Source organism: Aotus nancymaae, unplaced genomic scaffold (assembly GCF_030222135.1).
Source record: "Aotus nancymaae isolate 86718 unplaced genomic scaffold, 86718_ANA_hifiasm-v0.15.2.pri h1tg000041l, whole genome shotgun sequence".
Lineage (NCBI taxonomy): Eukaryota > Metazoa > Chordata > Mammalia > Primates > Aotidae > Aotus > Aotus nancymaae.
The window spans coordinates 1,229,627-1,248,379 of record NW_026988455.1 but is presented as its reverse complement, the minus strand read 5'-3'; the positions used below and the strand labels follow the sequence as shown (position 1 = coordinate 1,248,379).

At 46.1% G+C, this 18,753-nt stretch overlaps 1 protein-coding gene across 11 annotated transcripts in view; it reads right to left on the bottom strand.

Moving 5' to 3' along the window:
- The window catches only part of CGNL1 (cingulin like 1), a 180,820-nt gene that overhangs the window by 32,611 nt on the left and 129,456 nt on the right, over positions 1–18,753 (bottom strand). For all 11 annotated transcript variants that reach the window (XM_064361340.1, XM_064361332.1, XM_064361341.1 and 8 more), the window contains one exon: positions 406–612. In XM_064361340.1, coding sequence (XP_064217410.1) covers positions 406–612 — 207 coding nt within the window. The remainder of the gene's footprint in view (positions 1–405; positions 613–18,753) is intronic.

The following is an 18,753-nucleotide window of genomic DNA, read 5'->3' as shown; positions in this document are numbered from 1 at the left end:
TTGGCTTGTTAAAATCAGTGTAACTTCAAGAACAACAACTATAAGTTAAAAAAAAAATAGTCTTGAGTGAGAATCGGTCTCATGGTGGTGTTAAAGACAGACTTTTCAGGTGGAGGCCTCTGCAAAGCCGTGGAAGGCTGGGCGTGTCTGGCATCAGGGTGCGTGGGGATTCCTGTGCCTAGACCTGTGTTCCCACCTGACCTCACCATCCCTGTTCCCAGGCCTCCCTGTCATGCCATTACCAGGGGAACAAAGAAATGGCTTGCAGAGAGGATGTATTCAATATTGCCTTGACCTTACCTACTAAATTATGACAATAAATCCCTTCCCCACTTCTGAAGTCACTTACACAGGAAAGAAGGAGCAGCCGCTGCCAGAGCTGGGCCCGGGCCCAGCGAGCCTCACCTCGTACTTCTCGAGCGTTTCCTTTGCCTCGGCTTCATCGCCTTTCATGTCTTCGATCTGCCTTTGAAGCCGAGCAACTCTCCGCTCCAGCTCCTCACTTCTTCCCTGAAGCTTCTCATTCTCCTCCCGCAGAAGCTTCACACGCATTTCAGTCCCCACCTGGTCTTGCTCTGAAGTGTTGCTCCTGCTGGCCAGGACCTCGACATTCTGTTAAAAACACAGAGCAAATGAACAAGGGGACTAGTGTCAAGGAGCTGTCCCCAAGCTGGGAGAACGGCTGGCATCTATAAAAAACCCATTGTGCCTATTCAGTCAAGCCCTGTGCTGAGCCAGGGGTCAGCAACCCACAGCCTGCAGGCCAAACCCAGCCCTCCACCTGCTTTGGAAAGCGCAGTGTGACTGGCACGTAGCCATGCCCATCCATTTGCAGATTGTCTGTGGTTGCTTTCAAGTTACAACAGTAGGGCCGAGTGGTTGCGACAGAAACCCCAAAGCCTCTGATGTCACAAAGCCGAAAATGTTGATTCTCTGGCTCTTTATAGAAAAAGTTTGCCAACCCTTGCCTGTGTTAAGATCCTTACATGGGATTTCAACCTTTTAACAACTCTTTTTTTTTTCTTTTTTCTTTATTATACTTTAAGTTCTGGAGTACATGTGTAGAACGTTCAGGTTTGTTACACATGCCATGGTGGTGTGCTGCATCTATCACCTCATCATCTACATTAGGTATTTCTTCTAATGCTATCCCTCTCCTATCCCCCCACCCCCTGCTATCCCTTCCCCAGTCCCCCACCCCCTGACAGGCCCCAGTGTATCATGTTCCCCTCCCTGTGTCCCTGTGTTCTCATTGTTCAACACCTACTTATGAGTGAGAACATGCAGTGTTTGGTTTTCTATTCTGTGTCAGTTTGCTGAGAATGATGGCTTTCAGCTTTATCCATGTCCCTGCAAAGGACATGAACTCATCCCTTTTTATGGCTGCATGGTATTCTATGGTGTATATGTGCCAAATTTTCTTTATCTAGTCTCTCACTGATGGGCATTTGGATTGGTTCCAAGTCTCTGCTATTGTGAACAGTGCCGCAATAAATATATGTGTGCATGTGTGTTTACAGTAGAATAATTTAAAATCCTCTGGGTATATACCCAGTAATGGGATTGCTGGGTCAAATGGTATTTCTATTTCTAGATCCTTGAGAAATCACCAATACTTCTTTATTCTTATTGCCACCTTAAATGTGAGGAAACTGAGACTTGGGTAGTTTAAGTAACTTGTCCAAGATCACGTAGGAGGAACTGCATTCAGGCAGACCAAACCTAGAACCTGTCCTCATAACCCTCACCTTCACATGTGTCCACTTCCTTGCCCCATTTGCATGGGCAGGGCCTTTAAAAGAAGGCTTGAGGAAGGGCAGCTTTGGAGTACAGCTTTTTTCATGTCCAATATAAAACAGAAATTTAAATTAGCTTCAATGAGGATACAGTTCATAGTGTAAGCTCTAGGTATGCTGCCCACAATTCACAACAGAAAGGAATGACAATCTCAGGATGGTTATTGTTGATTCCAGATGTCACGGGGTTTGTATTCTTTGGATTAGCAATTTGAAGTGATGGGAAATGGTCCTGCCCAGCGTTCCACCTCTCCAGACAGATCTCTTGCCTGTCCTCCATTTCTCCACTACTACAAAGATGCCAATATCAGCAAATCTCACAGCTTCAATACAATGCTACAGATGCCTACAATAAAAGTAAGGCCCAGGGAGGATAAGGTTAGGCTTTCAAAGTCCGTATCACAGCCCATGTGGGAGAGGTATCTGCTAGAATTGCTCGCTTGTATCGCCTTTTGGAAAGATCTTTACATTGTTTAACAGTACAGCAAGCTTGTTATCCTGACCCTAACCAGTTAGAGAGTTTCAGCAACCAGAGTATCTTTTCATGGCCCAAATGTTTAATTCTATACAACAGAGAAAGCCCATAGGAGCAAAGCAACTGAGTTAGAATGAAGTTAGCTGGCATTGCTAGGAGAAAACTAGGTGTCACAGACAGCTGGGATTTCTCAGGAGTATCAGAATATCATCTCCTAACGAAACCAGCAAGAGGACAAGTCACAAAAATGTACAGAGAAGAAGTAAAGTGTGGTTGAAAACCTGAGGAAGGATTTAAAGAATCCAGTAACTGGTCAGACCAGGGAAAGAAAGAGAAAAGTCAAGATTGCCCATTTCTGCCCTAACTCCCCCATTAACGTGTGAGATAAAGTTACAGTTATCAAGACAGGGCGGTACTGGCATGAGGGTAAGCATACAAATCAATGAAACAGAATTAGGCATTCAGAAATAAACCCCTATATTTATAGCCAACGGATTTTCAACATGGGTCCCAAGATAATTCAGTAGGGTAAAGAATAGCCTTCAACGAATCATGCTGGGACAACCGACATCCACATGTAAAAGAATGAAGTTAGACCCCTTCCTCACACCATGCACAAAAATTAACTCAAAATGGATCACAGGCCCACATGTAGGATCTAAAACTATAAAACTCCTAAAACACAGGGGCAAATATTTGTGACATTGGGTTAGGCAAAGGCTACTTAGCTACAACACCAAAACCACAATTGAGAAAAGAACAAACAGGTAAATTAAGCTTCTTCAAAATGTAAAACTTTTGTGCTACAAATGATACCACCAACAAAGTGAAAAGCCAACCTCCAGAGAGGAAATAGAAGTCATATTGAGGGAAGGTGCTCTCTTTCCGGGTCCACAAGGGGGCGTAGTTTTAGGGGCAAGAACTTCCTAGAGCCATGCCCCCCTCCCATCTCTCCCCATCCAGGAGATTTAACAGTCTATGTTTGAATTTCGTGGGCGAGGGAAGAAACTAAGAGTCAATCACTCCAGCGGAAGTTCTCAGGAACTCCTTTCATTGGCCTGGGGTCTTAGAGAAGGTGGAGTTCCTCCCAAGTTAAAAGTCCCCTTCTTCCACACCCCTTGGGACTCCATGTTTGGGTCCCCTTCCAGGAACACTGCCTTCGTGGAAGCCATCTTTCTCTCTCCTGGATTTCCCCCCTGGGGTCCCCTTCCCCACTCTCGTGAAAGCCTGTCTTTGCCTCCTAAACTCCATCTCTCTCTCTATTCCCTTGCACTCAGTGTGGAAGCTGCTTTCCTCTCCTGGATTCCATCTTTCTGGATTCTCTCACTCAGTGTGAGAGTTAGCTGTTTCTTTCTCTCTCCTTCTACTGTTTCTCTCTCTTTAAATAAATCGCTTTCTACAAACACTTTTGAGTCCAGCATTTACTGGGCACAGCGCCGTGGTCCCCTCTCTCATTCTTGAGAGGGCAGGAGACCAAGACCCTGGAGAAACGTCCTCTCAGGGGAGCTGAGGGCACCCTGAACCCCTAAACCCCAATATTACAATATATACAATATATCTAGTAAAGCACTCATATCCAGAATATATAAATGATTTTTTAACTTAATAATAAAAAGGTTTAAAAATTCATTTTTAAAATGGGGGCCAGGCACGGTGGCTTATGCCTGTAATCCCAGCACTTTGGGAGGCCAAGGCGGGCAGATCACAAGGTCAAGAGATCGACACCATCCTGACCAACATGGTGAAACCCCATCTCTCCTAAAATACAAAAATTAGCTGGGTGTGGTGGCACATGCCTGTAGTCCCAGCTACTTGGGAGGCTGAGGCAGGAGAATTGCTTGAACCTGGGAAGCAGAGATTGCAGTGAGCTGAGATTGCACCACTGCACTCCAGCCTGGTGCCTGACGACAGAGCAAGACTGTGTCTCAAAAAAAAAAAAAAAATTAGCCAGGTGTGGTGGCACACATCTGTAATCCCAGCTATTTGGGAAGCTGAGGCAAGAGAATTGCTTGAATTCGGGAGGCAGAGGTTGCAGTGAGCTGAGATCGCACCATTGCACTCCAGCTTGGGTAAAAGAGCAAGACTCCATCTCAAAAAAAAAAAAAAAAAAAAGAGGAGGAAAGGATCTGAATAGTATACAAAATCCAATAAGCATATGAAAAGATATTGAACATCATTAGTCATTAGGGAAATGCAAATTAAAACCATAATGAGATACCACTCCACGTCCACTAGTGTGGCTATAATAAAAAAGACAGATGTTATTAAGTACTGGGGAGAACTTAGAGGAATTCAACTTCTTATACATTGCCGGTAGGAATGTTAAATGGTACAGCTACTTTAGAAAACAGTGTGCCAGTTCCTCAAAATGTTATACAGAGTCATGGTATGACCTGACAACTTCACTCCTTGATATATAGCTAAGAGAAATAAAAACAAGGGGCCAGGCACAGTGGCTCACGCCTGTAATCCCAGCACTTTGGAAGGACGAGACAGGCAGATCACCTGAGGTCAGGAGTTCCAGACCAGCCTGGCCAACATGGTAAAACCCCATCTCTACTAAAAATTCAAAAAATTAGCCAGGCATGGCAGATGCCTGTAATCCCAGCTACCTGGGAGGCTGAGGCAGGAGAATCGCTTGAACCTGGGAGGTGGAGGTTGCAGTGAGCCGAGATCACACCACTGCACTCCAGCTTGGGCAACGAGAGTGAGACTCTGTCTCAAAAAAAAAAAAAAGGAAAGAAAAACATGACATATATTCACATAAAAACTTGTATATGAATGTTTGTAGCAGCATTATTCACAGTATCCAATAAGTAGAAGCAATCTAAATGTCCATCACACAGTGAATAGGTAAACAAAATATGGCATATCCCTACAATGGAATATTATTTGGCGATTCAAAGGAATGAAATATCAATACATCCTACAACATGAATGAACTTTGAAAACATTATCCTAAAGAAAAGAAGCCAATCACACACACACCCATAACGACATTTATATGAAATGTCTGGAATAGCAAATCTACAGAGACAGAAAATAGATTAGCAATTGCCCAGGGCTGCTACAGGGAGGGATACGGGGAAGGGGCCGGGAGTGAGTGCTAACGGGTTTGGAATTTCTTTTTAGGGGTGATGAAAATGTTCTGACATTGACTGTGGTGATGGTTGTAAAACTGTGTGAACATATTAAAACCAATGAATTGTACCACTTCAATAGTTGAATTATATGTTATATGAATCATACCTTAATACAGTTGTTAAAAAAAAAAGGTAAACAAAAGTTAAGAGAAACCTGAGGCTGGAGTAGGGATGGTGGGGAGAGATGATGCATTTACCCCAGTGGTCTGGAGGTTTGCTGGGATATTAGGGGAAGAGGAGGCTCAAGATCACCTGTCCAGGCCTTTCAGTAAAGAAAGCTTACAAGTGCGGTCAGCACCCTTTCATTCACCCAGAAATCTCAGGAAGAATGAAGATACTGAAAACCAGACCTGGTTTAACCTGCATTGGGGCCTAACTAGTTCCTTGGCATGTTAGATAAGGGAACTGGACTGAATTGTGATGTTTAGAACTTGGTATGCAAGTTCTTCACTCAGCTTATGGCTGGCAGGGATTTATTCCAATGCTAGCTTTCAGTGCACGGGATGAATATGACTCTAGGAGACATTGTGTGTATTGAGACACTTAGTCCTTTTTTTGATTATTTGTAAAGTGATACTGTGTTTTTCTCTCTGCCTTCACAGAGTGGCAGACCACATCATGTTTACAAATAATTTACTGTGTGCCTGTGTTTGCAAATCTTCCCAAAAGTCCTCTCCCATTTTCATGCTCTGACATCTCCACACGCCCAGCTCACCTCTTATATAAAGCCCACAGAACAGACCTCCCTTTCCTGAAACCATCCCTAATTCACCTACAGTGGTTGTGGAATTTAAAACCAAAATAAAAATACTATCCTTTTGTTGAAGGCAAGTACTACATGTAAGTTCTTCTCCATGACTTCCCAGTCATGGAGAAGAAAAGAAACATGGCCGAGAGGACCTTCAAAGTTCTCCAAACTCTGAAATGCTCTGATGCTTGGATCTATGCATCATCATGTTTTCTGGATGAGACTTTGTGTCTCACAGATGTGGCAAAGGCATCAGAACTGCACCAAGACAGAGCTGGTAAAGAGCAACTCAGGTGGAAGGTCCCTGGGGACAAGCGTTGCTGAAGTCATTGAAGTTGCTGGTGTTATGTTTCCACGATTCTCTGATCCCAAGTCCTGTATGTCATAAGAGGATTAGAGAGGAAGCCCCATCATAAATAAAAACAAAGAACACATGGTTTTTAATGATTCATTTAGCCATATCATACCACCTATATAATGTATTACATGAATTTGCGTTTCAATATTTCAACTGTTATTCACTTGAACAGGTAGTCAATTCCTCTGCCACTCCAAAACGTTGGAAACACCACACTAGATTCATCACCACAAAGGCAAATGTAGCAAATGTGCCATTTTCTATCATTTTTCAAGATGGCATCATCACTAAAAATTACACCAAGATTATTTTTTCAGCCATGAGGCAGCCAAGGTCAAAAGGTTTGATAACACAGTGTGTGCAGTGTGAGGAGACTTACCCTCATCCATTGCTGGTGGGGCTAGAAACTGGTATGAGGCTCCTGGAGGGCGATTTGGTAGTATCTATCAAAGTTACAGTGTACATTTCCTTTGACCCAGCAACTTACCGTCTAGCATTTTATCCCACATGTATGCAAAATGACATATGAGATTATTCATTGCAGCACTGTAATAGCAAAAGATTGCAAACTCCCAAAGGCCAATCAAGCATGAGTTAAATAAATGATATCAGGTCAGTGGTATCTTCTGCAGTGGGGAAAAAAAATAACAAGAAAGTGAGGAAGAAGCAAAGGACAGATCAGTAGATGTAGCATGCTTCTGGGTGTATAAAAAGAAGGTAAGCATCATTCTCAGCACACTGACACAAGCACAGAAAACCAAACACTGCATGTTCCCACTCACAGGCAGGTGTTGAACAATGAGAACACATGGACACAGGGAGGGGAGCATCACACACTGGGGTCTGTTGGCAGGGGGTGGCTGGCGGGGGACAGCGGTGGGGGGAGGGCGGGAAGGTTGAGGACGGATAACACTGGGAGAAATGTGTGATGTAGGTGATGGGGGTGGGGTGGGGGATGGAGACAGCAAACCACCATGGCATGTGTGTACCTATGCAACAATCCTGAAAGATCTGCACGTGTACCCCAGAACTTAAAGTACAATTAAAAAATTCAAAAAGTAAAAAAATGTTAAAAAAGAAGGTTAGGAGAATTAAAGATGTATTTTCTTGGCTACACAAGGAACTGTTAACAAAGACTTGCTATGCGGAAGGACATCGGGGCTATGTGGGAAAACGCAGAAAGAAGTTTTCAATTGCAAACCTTTTGTAATTTTTAAATTTCGAACCACGGAAATTCAACATGTACTACAATTTTTTAAAATAAATATACATTTTCTTTTAAAAGACTGACCATCAATGGTCACAGGAACTCAGAGAACAACCCACCTCCTAGGCCAAGTTCTCACCTCCTCCAGCCTCTAGAAACCCTTCCTTTGTCTTTTCATGGGTACTTCTGGGCTGTGAAAGACAGCGGAGCCGGCGCCCAGGAGCAGCTGTACAAACAGAGCATAGCGCCAACTCTCCCACGCCGGTTTACATAGTTAAGCAATTCCTTTTCACCACATATAGCTGGGAGAGTGGAAAAGGCCCAGATGGCCCAGGACCTGCAACTACACGAGTGCTTCTCCAACTTCTCCACTCCGGCAACCCCAAGGCAGAGAAGTCCAATGTGGGGTGATGAGAGACATCCAAGGGACTGCAAAGAACTGCTTTCAAGGCTTGGGTTTTTCCATTATAAATGAGTGTAAATTTTGCATTCAACACCATAGCACTTTGCATTCTACTCTGCCTCCTTTTATATTACGGATACTGTTTTCTTGGTATTCCGGGAAGTGGTGTCACTTTCGTCCCATGACTTTGCCAAGCACTCTCCTCCTCGCCCACCCAGGACACAGACACATGTCCCACCCTGAATAACACAGACATAAATCACCTGAAGAATGGAATTCTCATTTACACTTCTAAAAATGCTTCTCTATTCATTTAGAGGAAACAGCAAAGGCTCTGAAGTCAGCCAGATCAGATCCAAACCCAGGCTGTGCCTCTTGCTGGGTCTTCCACTGGGTCTGGCCTCACAGAGCCTTAGTTTCCTATCTGTAGAAGGGGGATGAAGTTACCCACCTCATACGTTATTATAAATATCTAGTTAAATGGAATTACAGCTCTCATGGTAGCCCTTCTTATTACTCCTAGGCCAACGAAACTCACATCTGTTTCCCAAAAGGGAACGACGTCACACAGCTTACCTGCTGTGGTTTCAAATCTTCATACCTGGTTTCAGGCCACAGTCTGCACTTTCTTTCTGTTTTGTTTCTAGATGGAGTCTTGCTCTGTCACCAGGATGGAGTGCAGTGGTTTGATCTCGGCTCCCTGCAACCTCCGCCTCCCGGGTTCAAGGGATTCTCCTGCCTCAGCCTCCCGAGTAGCTCGGACTACAGGTACACACCACCACACCCGTTGAATTTTTGTATTTTTCATAGAGACAGGGTTTTACCATATTGGCCAGGCTGGTGTCAAACTCCTAGCCTCATGATCCACTGGCCTAGGCCTCCCAAAGTGCTGGGATTACAGGCATGAGCCACCGCACCCGGCCACGTGCCGAATTGCTAAACTTCCACTACTTCAAAAATAGTTGACTTTTAACCATATGCTTCAATTACTGATTTTAAAAGAAGGAAAAAGGAACTATAACGATTATATCTCTCTTTCTCACACACACACACACACACACACACACACACACGACAGTAAAATCCCAGTCTCTGCCATACCGCCATTCACTGCAAGTAATCACCTGCCTGCAGGCTGGCACATTTTCGACAGTTTCATGGGTTAACACCCACATTTACAAGTGTTCACACTGGCCCCTGGAGCCACAGGAGACAAGCACAAAACCCCCACCATGGCACCATAAATGTCCCCATCTGCTTGTTCTGCCTGGCTCAGGAAGCTGAGGAGCACTCATTGTAGGAACACGGACCCAACACCTTGGATAGGCTCGCTCCTGATAGACAACAAGTCACCACGTAGGGCGAGGGCCTCCCACTTGTCCTAGCACCGACCCAATACACAGACGTATCAGGTTTTACTAATTAACATGGCCTCTGCCCCAGCCGGCTTTTGTTGCCTTTCTGTCTCTCTTTTTTGCTGAATGAGTGAAAACAGCTGAGGCGTGGAGGCCGGGGCATCCAGAGAATGGAATGTTGTTATCAGTTCCATCTCACTGGCCACCCCCATGCTCCAGGTTGTTGGGGCTGCAGGATCCCAACTGAGAGCTACTGGAAGCTCCCCTACGTCAGCTCATGTGCTGGGAAGTCACTGTCTTCTCACCATCACTGCTGTGGGTGTCTGCTTTCATTTCCACAATAAGGGCCTGGGTCACAATAATGCATCCCTTCCTCACTCTGAGAGTGTTAGGAAAGCAAGTCCCCGTATTGTGTCTTCAGCTTCCCCCTCACCTGAGCAAAGGGCAACTATTTAGGTCACAGAAACCATATATATCTCAGTCTTAGCTAGCATACTTCATCCCTTCTCCCAAGCATCTGTTAATTTCCCTGGCCTAAGGTCTCTAATCTTGGGCTTATCAAATTTTAATGAATTACCTGGAGATCTCATTAAAACGCTCATTCTGACTCGGGAAGTCTGGAGCAGGACCCAGGACTCTGCATTTCTAACAAGCTCCCAGGTGACACCCATGATGCCGGTCTGTGGATCCTACTTCGAGTAGTGAGTCCTAGGATGATGGGACCCTGCTCAGCTCTCAGGGCCTTCCTGCAGAGATGTGAGCTCAGCTCCTAACTGGTCAAATCCTTTATGCTTCTTGTAGGACTCTCAGAGCCTGGGATGCAGCGTCAGGTGGCTTGTGCGTCACTGCAGGCTCTGCAGCCCTCGCACACTGTGACCTTCCTTCTGCAAGCTCCTGCCCCCGCTGAGTTCAATTCACATCCTTAAAGAAAGTATAACAGGAGATACCTAAACAGTTCAGAAAATCAAAAAAGAAAAAGATACGAATCTTTAAAAAGTTGAAATTCCTTTAGTAATGTAAAGTGATGAGTTCCTTCCTCCTCTTCGACTTGCCTACTTACCATTTTTTGGACAAGATGGGGTTGAGCCTTTGAAAAATATTTTTAAATCCTATGCTCCCAAAAGAACATCAGAGTTACCAAATTTTCTCTCACTGTATTTACCAATTGCCAACACCAATCTCTCCCGACATATCTACAGTTCAGAACTCGGTTACGCAGTGATAAACTCTTTCTGTTTGTGTGGGAGGGGGCAAAGAAAGTGCATGGGAGACATGGAAATAAATATGGCAAAGGAAGTGGCAAAGTAGTGGAAGGTATTCATCACCCAGGTCCCAAATATTTCCAACGAAGAGTTGAATCCAATGCCAAAAACAGTACAGATTATATTCAATTTCTTTTTGTTAGAAGATGTGGATTCTAGACCAGACCCCGCTAACAATTCACGTATGGTGACGGCAGACAAATCATTTTAACTTCCATCCGCCTTCCCTTTCCCCCTCTGCAGCATAAAAGGGTCAGTCTCTCTCATTTCAACATCCCGGCCACTCTAACAGTCTGAGATTCTAGAATGAACTTGAAAAAGGCAGGCAGCATTAGGCAGTCCTGGAATTCGATAAGCGAAGGCTACTAGAGGTTTTACTCCTACTGCGCCATGTTTACATTTCATTCTCAGACGCTGTCATTTAAACCAGATCGTCTGTATCAACGTCCCTGCCTCAGCATCTACAGCTGAGGGCCATTCTCTCCACGGTCACTAACCTGCCACGCTCGTGGGGTTTACCAATACTGTGGTTAGTGAAGATTTTATTGACATCCTGTATTTGTGTTGCCCCGGTGGCAATTTTCTTACTTACAGAACCACCTAAAAGATACTCCCGTTTAATCATATTCAATTATCCAGTTTTCCTATAGCAACTCTGTGATTACATAGGTTAAAAATGTCTCTGGTTTTCTTCATCATATCCTTAGGAAATAAGTCAACATGCTTCCCTTTAAAAAACTAGTTAAGATTCACCCTCCGAGTGGCCTGTAATTAAGATATAGGCCTAAGACAAAAGTTATGACAATACATTCCTCATACTTGCTTAAAAAATGCATTTGACACACAATTAACCTACAGAGATTCCCAAGATGGGAATAAAAATACCTATGACCAAAATACACTGCTACTAAATAGGTGTAGAGCAGTTAAATGATTTGATTTTTCCTAAACACAACATGCTCCACAGTTCAGGCCCTGATATATGGAATGATTCTCTTTATACAAAATGTCCAGAATAGGCGAATCCATACAGACAGAAAGTAGACTAGTGGTTGACAAAGGATGAGAGAAAGGGGGAATTCAGATGAAAAGGGCTTCATTTGTGTGATGAAAAGTTCTAGAATTAGACAGTGGTGGTGGTTACCTCAATTGTGAATATATAAAAACCGCTGAACTGCACACTATAAAATGTTTAAAATGAGTTTTGTGTTATATGAATGTTACCTTAACAAAAACAAAAGAAAACAAAAACAGGGCAGGCCTTGGAGTCAGCAGACCTGAATTGGTCCTGCTTGTTTTTCTTGAAACTTCAGTTTTCTCAATATCCTAAAAATGAATTGAGACATTACGCAAAGCACTTAGCAATGCTTCAGACACAGAGCAAGACCTCAGTCAATGACGGCAAGATATTAAGGTTGGGTAGACAAAAGTCACACACCCAGGACTTGAACCCGGCCTCTGACTCCTTGCTTGCGACCTCTGCTAGCTGCTACCAGGTTCTTCCAAGGAGGGGCAGCAGCTTGAGGGAAAATTTCCCACAGCCAGCCAGGGAAGGGAAAAGGAGGCCCTGAACCCGCCAGCTGGGGGCTTCAGCTACATCCACATAAGAAGAATGCATTTCAGGGGCTTCTCTGAAACACAGCCCTGGACCTTCCATTGTGCTTTTGCTTTTTTTTTTTTTTAACACAATCCTTTGAAACATTCTTAAAAATGTTCCCCAGTTTCCAGGAGATAAAAAGAGCCTCATAACATATTTATAAGGCACCATTTCCCTCACCATGAGAGCCACAGTCTAAGCTAACCTTGTGACCAGCATGTAAAAATTCTGTTTATAAAACCCAACATCCCCCTGCAGAGCCCTTCACCTTCAAGTCGCTGCTGGCTGGCAGAAGGGACTCCACCCAGACCATGCCCTGCTTCCAGAGCTCTGCGTCACTAGGAAAATACTGGGGGGTGGGAGCCGGGTAAAACCAAGGGTTAGACTCCCAGTTAGAGTCGCTGTCACAGACGGACCACACGGCTTTACAAATAATTACAAATCAGCTTGCTGTCAGCACACACATGTCTAACAGGTTCAACAGGATTTTTGGAGAAAGAAGACAAATGAACAGCCAAAGGCTCAATCTAGAAGCTAACAGGCCCTACTCCGGTCCACAGTTCTGCCCTGCTCCCCTGCACAGAAGTCTTGTTATTTGTAAAAACAGATCCTTCAATGTTCCCATGTCGCTGCTACCCTATATCCGTAAATGCTGAAAGCGTCTATCCTGAATTCTAGAAATCATGCCATTTTCACAACTTAAACACAAATGTTGAGATCAAGAACTCTCAATCCAATGACGCTTCTCACTAGTGCCTCCTTGCAGCCCCTAACAAGACCAAATTTCCATGTAGAAAGCTGTCAGTTTTTCTCTTTGCCTCACACCTCCACGGCCCCAGGAGCAACGCTGAGCAGGGACTGGGGAAAGAAAAGGACACTGCCTAGCAGGCAAGAGCCTGGGCCAAGAGGGCTCCAAGCATTTGGGCTGACTCCAGTACCCACAGGGTTGAGACACAGACAACGGTGACCTTTATTATTTCCTCCTTTAAAGTTGTCGGCCGTTCCCCGAGACAGAGCTGAGCAAACCAGGCTCCTACAAAGCCCACAGTCCCTGGACTCCTCCCTGCAGGCCAGGCTCCGAGTGTCAACAGCTAGCTCTAACTGACTGGCAAGGGGAACAGGGCCAGAATAGAAACGTCCAGATCCTGGCATAGTCACCTGACCACTCCGAGGTTTTGTGCAAGTAACAACTTCTCTAAATCGCAGTTTGGCTTTCTTAAAAGTGGGGTGGCGTCATGGATCCATTCACTGCACAGATCAAGGAAAATGAAAGGTAATAGTGCCAAATGTCAAAGGATGAGTCGCTATATACACAGCAAACAGTGTCCAGGAAGGAGTTACTACGTACCACCCAGAAGTCACAGAGCATAAACCACAGACTTCCTTCTCTACAGAACCCTCAAAGGAGGGGTGGTGACTTTTTGGCCTCTGTCCTCTTAGAGCAATTGTTTCCCCATCATGCTGCTGGCAAGACTCTCACTCGGTCTCTTCCTTTCTAAATGGAGAATAAAATGCCACCTCCTCCCTCAAAAGAGCTGGGACAGACAGAGGGGGAGGGATGGAGAAACCAAGTCCAATCCAAGACCTTCCCCGGACTGCTCTAGAGCCAGCCCTCATCTGTTTTAAAGAGAAGCCATCTTGGGGTGCTGACCAAACAGGCCCCATGAATCCCTGTGGGGGTCACTAGTGCTGTTCACCCAATATTTCCAGTTCTTCTCTCCTCCAGGCACATGCACTGTGCTTCCCTGCCCCCCTGAAGTCAGGAGTGGCTGTGTGACTAGCTTTGGCCAAGGAAATGTGACAAGTGGCAAGTGGCATATCCAGGTACAAGCTCCAAGGGGCCATTAGTGATTTACCATATCCTCCCCCTACCCCACTGCAGAGATCACCAACACCCGGGTCCCCCAGGGACTCAGGAACAAAGCGACCAACCGCAACCCCGCCATGGCTGGATGTGTAGCATGAGCAAGAAATAAGCTTTTCTTCGTTAAGCTACAGAGCTTTGGAGGCTGTTTATCACTGCAGCATCACGTAGCCTATCACATCACCTAAAGGCCTACTATTACACTTGCAGATTCCGCTCACCTGGCTCAAATCCATTAACAACAAAACCTGGAGTTCATCACAAGCTTCAGCCCCAAGGACAAGTGGGGCTGTAACAGGGAGAGAGCACGGGCTCCCAGACTCAGAGTTGAGTTTAAACCCTGGCTCAGCCACCCGCCAACCATGCAACTCTGAGCCTGTCAATTACCTTTTTCTGAACTGCAATCTCCTCTGCTTTGAAAGGGTGATGATAGTACCTGCCATGCAGGGTGGTGGTGACGATGAAACGTAACGGGTGTAAAGTACATAGCATGTAGCCAGGTGTGCAGTGTGCACTGAGTAGACAGGAGTGATTCTGTGACCCTCATCATCATTCCCATCATCATCATCACCCTGCTCTTGTCAACGACCAGCAGTGATGAACCCAGAGGCTCTGTTTCCTGCTCTGTAAACTGGAAGAGCAATGCCATGCCACTCCCATGGTGTACTCAGCACAAGGCCAGGAAGGACAGAGCGGGCACCTGCTCAATAAGCATGAATATCCCCTTACCACCTGATATGGTTCGTCTGTGTCCCCACCAAATCTCAACTTGAATTGTATCTCCCACAATTCCCACGTGTTGTGGGAGGGACCCAGGAGGAGGCAATTGAATCACGGGACTGGTCTTTCCTGTGCTAGTCTCCTGATAGTGAATAAGTCTCAAGAGATCTGATGGGTTTCTTAGGGATTTCCACTTTCGTATCTTCATTTTCTCTTGCTGCCACCATGTAAAATGTGCTTTTCACCTCCCACCATGATTCTGAGGCCTCCCCAGCCATATGGAACTCTAAGTCCAATTAAACCTCTTTTTCTTCCCCGTCCTGGGTATGTCTTCATCAGCAGCGTGAAAACAGACTAATACACACCCCGTTCTACTCCAAGCCTTTAGCCAGCATGTCCTGAGTGAGTCCTGAAACACCGCAAGCTGATGGAGTTGCAACACCTGCCCAATGCACGTGGCGGGGCCCAGTCCTCAATGGGTCCACTCTGAGCTTCAGATTGCCCTCCAGGACCTATCTGATGAGAGTCCCACTCCCTCCACCTCTAGCCAAGTCATCTGCCGTCACTTACTGGACCACAAGTACTGCATCTGCCAGGGTACTCTGACCTTGGGGACCCCAGTCTGACCCCTAAGATACCCACATCAACCCAGGTGACTTGCGATTTTGAGAAGCCCTCTTGGGTATGAATCACAGAGACTTGGCCCATCCCTGGGGCCAGCTCTGCAGGAGTCGAGGGAGGTCCCTTGCCAGGGCTCCTACTGACCTACTGTTGAGGATTCGGAGAGCCTGGCAGCCCCCGCCTGGTCCTGGCTTTGACAATTAACAGTGTTACAGCAAGGATCTGCAGCGTAATAGACTTCACATCTAGGAAAATCTGCCATGTGCCACAAAATCCCTGGTCACACACTAAAAGCATTCAACGTTGTATGTCCTTAGGCGGTAGGTAGCTTAATGAAATGCTATGCCCGGTACTGACACATCCCAACTGCACGGGGCCTCTGAAAGTGGCCTAAATAGAAGGAACACTGGACACTACGCAGGAGCAGGTGCCTTGGTCCCAGGACAGCCCCTGGTCAGTCTGTGTGACCTGAGGAGGTCACAATGTCTCTGAGCCTCATTTCCATGACTATAAAATGTCAGAGAAGAGAATCCAGTTAAGGATTGAAGTACCCACCACTGATTGTCTACACTCACTGAATGTACAAGACAAACAAAAGACAGGGCCACTTTTAAAGGGCGTAAAGTCCCAGAGACAGTTCAACATGTTCATAAGTGAAATCTAAGTAATCACTGCCTGAAGACAGGCTCATCAGCACGCCGGTCATAGCCATCTCTGTGATTATCTGCATGGCAGATAAAGGTTATTTCCTCTCTCTGACCTACCAAAGTTTCCATTTCTCCACATAAATTAAAACAGGCTGGTACTTCATTCATTGTACTCATTCATAAAGTCACAGAATATCAGCATTATTTGAGACACCAAATTTCTCAGGCTGAAACCCTAATTTGAATTTCCAACACTTCCTTCCACCTTCCCCGCCCCCCCAATCTCTGAAAGATAAGCAGCCATCCAGCCTCTGCCCTGGGGGCTGGAAACACACTGCCTCTCAAAACAAGCCTTTCCATTTTCCCACAGCTCTTAGGCAAGGAAACTTCTTCATGCTGAGCTGACGTCTGCATTCCTACAATATCACTGAGACCAACTAAGGACGGTTTAGTGAGTCCTTCCTCCAAGTGAGAACGTTTCAGACACCTGAAGCCACCCTTATACCAACCTATCTTTCTTTTCCCCTTAGGCTACACTGTCCAGGGTCCTTCCTCACTCACTGGCAGGTTGTACCAAGTCTTCTCTCAAAGCACAGGGGCCAAAATCTAAACAACGCTCCCTGCAACGTGGGCCTATCAGCATCCTGATCACCAGCCACTCTAGGCTCCTGAACAGTCTCCCAGAGAACAGAATAGTCAGATCCCACACAGGGGCTGGAGATGAAACCCTGGGCTTTGACGAAAGACTACCAACCAAATAAAGTCCCCGCCACCTGTAGACACACACACACCCACGGGACCCTTCCCAGAACTTCCCCTCTGTGAGTGCTGCTGCAGGACCCATGGTGATGCCGGGACACAGCGGCTGGGGTCCCACTCCTGCTCCCGTCTCTTCCTTGACTGCCAGCCCCTTTCCTCTTTTCTTCCCATCCAGGTACCTCCAATAACCCTCTGGCTCCAGCGCGGTTCTCAGATGGCTCCTGGAGGTCACCTCTTGCCTCTGCTGGTAAGTTGTACCTTGACTTCTGTGGAAAAATCAGACAACACCCTTCTCCCTTAGCCTCCTCCCACTCCCCACTTCTTCTCTCCCTCCATGGACAACACTCCATCTCCACCTCTCACCCTATTCCATGCCAGGCTATGCCTGGGCAACTGGACAACAAGCCTAACTCCCCACACAGCCTCAGGTGAGTAGCTGGCTGCGCCCCTGAGGACAGGGCTCTGGCTAGGCAGGCATAACTAGATTTACACAGTACTCAGACTGTGCCAGACACCGGCCATGTGCTTTCCATGAGTCATCCCATTGAATTCTTCGGCTTCCCCCCACGGGTGGCACTACTATTAACTATTATAATCCTTTGCTTCTAAGGGAGGAAACTGAGGCACTGAGAGGTAAGGCACTTGCTTAGGGGCTCATAGCCATCGGCAGCAGAGCCAGGATCCAACCCACACAACCAGACTTGACAGCCCACAGGCTGAAAACCAAACCTGGGGCCTTCCAGGCAGGGCCTGCATCTCACTCTGTGCCCAGCCCCGCCCAGCACCTGGCACACGGCACACTCACAATCCAAGGTGACTGAATTAATCAGCTTAACAGAGGTTTTTATGTGTCTAGTTTTTTTTTAAATACCCAGTGATACTCCCCAAGCACACACATGTACTCCCCCACCACACACGTAGTCTATATTTTATAGTTAATACACAGTATTTTAGTGGTGTCAGGGGCTAAATCAACCATTCATAACAATGTCTCTATGAGAAAATTCTTTCAACTTCCAAACACCCCACATAAAAATAAAATTTTCGCACCCTCTGTTTCTAAAATGAGCACTCAGTTAGCAAGGTTCATTCATTAGGATGCTGTCTACCTTTGCATTGCTATAAAACCTGTCCTGGCTAAAGTCTGCTTCACTCTGTTAGATCTCTGCCTCAGAGAAGATGCCTGAATTTCAGAGGAATGTGCAAACTGAACGCTCCACACTTTTTTCCCCTAAGTCTCCATTCTCAATCCAAATTCTTCACAAAATTGACAGCTCTCTGGGAGCACAGGCTCCCGCTGACCCTGATAAATGATTGCCCTAATTAACGAATGTTCAGTTCCCAGAGACAGCTGCAATTCCAGCTCAGGAGGGGCCTGACGTTCGTTCTAGCCTCTCATTTTCCAGATGAGCAAGCAACCTGGGGCCTGGAGAGGTTAAGGGGCTTGTTCAAAGTCACACAGTGAAATTTCAGCTGAGGTGGGAAGTTGATGGCCTTGATGCCAACGTAACCACCTCCTCAGATTTCATCTATTAACCTGAGTATTCCGCTCCTGCTCCCTGACAATGGCAGCGCCATTCCCAACACACGGCCTCTCTGCCAGTGCTACAAGGGAACGCATCCTTATGCTTACCTGGCCTCCAGAAAACACAGAAGAGTCTCTCCTGCTTTTGGCTGCTGACAATGGCCACCCACCAAGGGCAAAGGGTATGAAGGAAAACATCTTGCACTCACTTCTCAAACCCAAAGATGCATTCCCCATCCCCACTCCCCACGTCCAGGTTCTCATCCACTCACT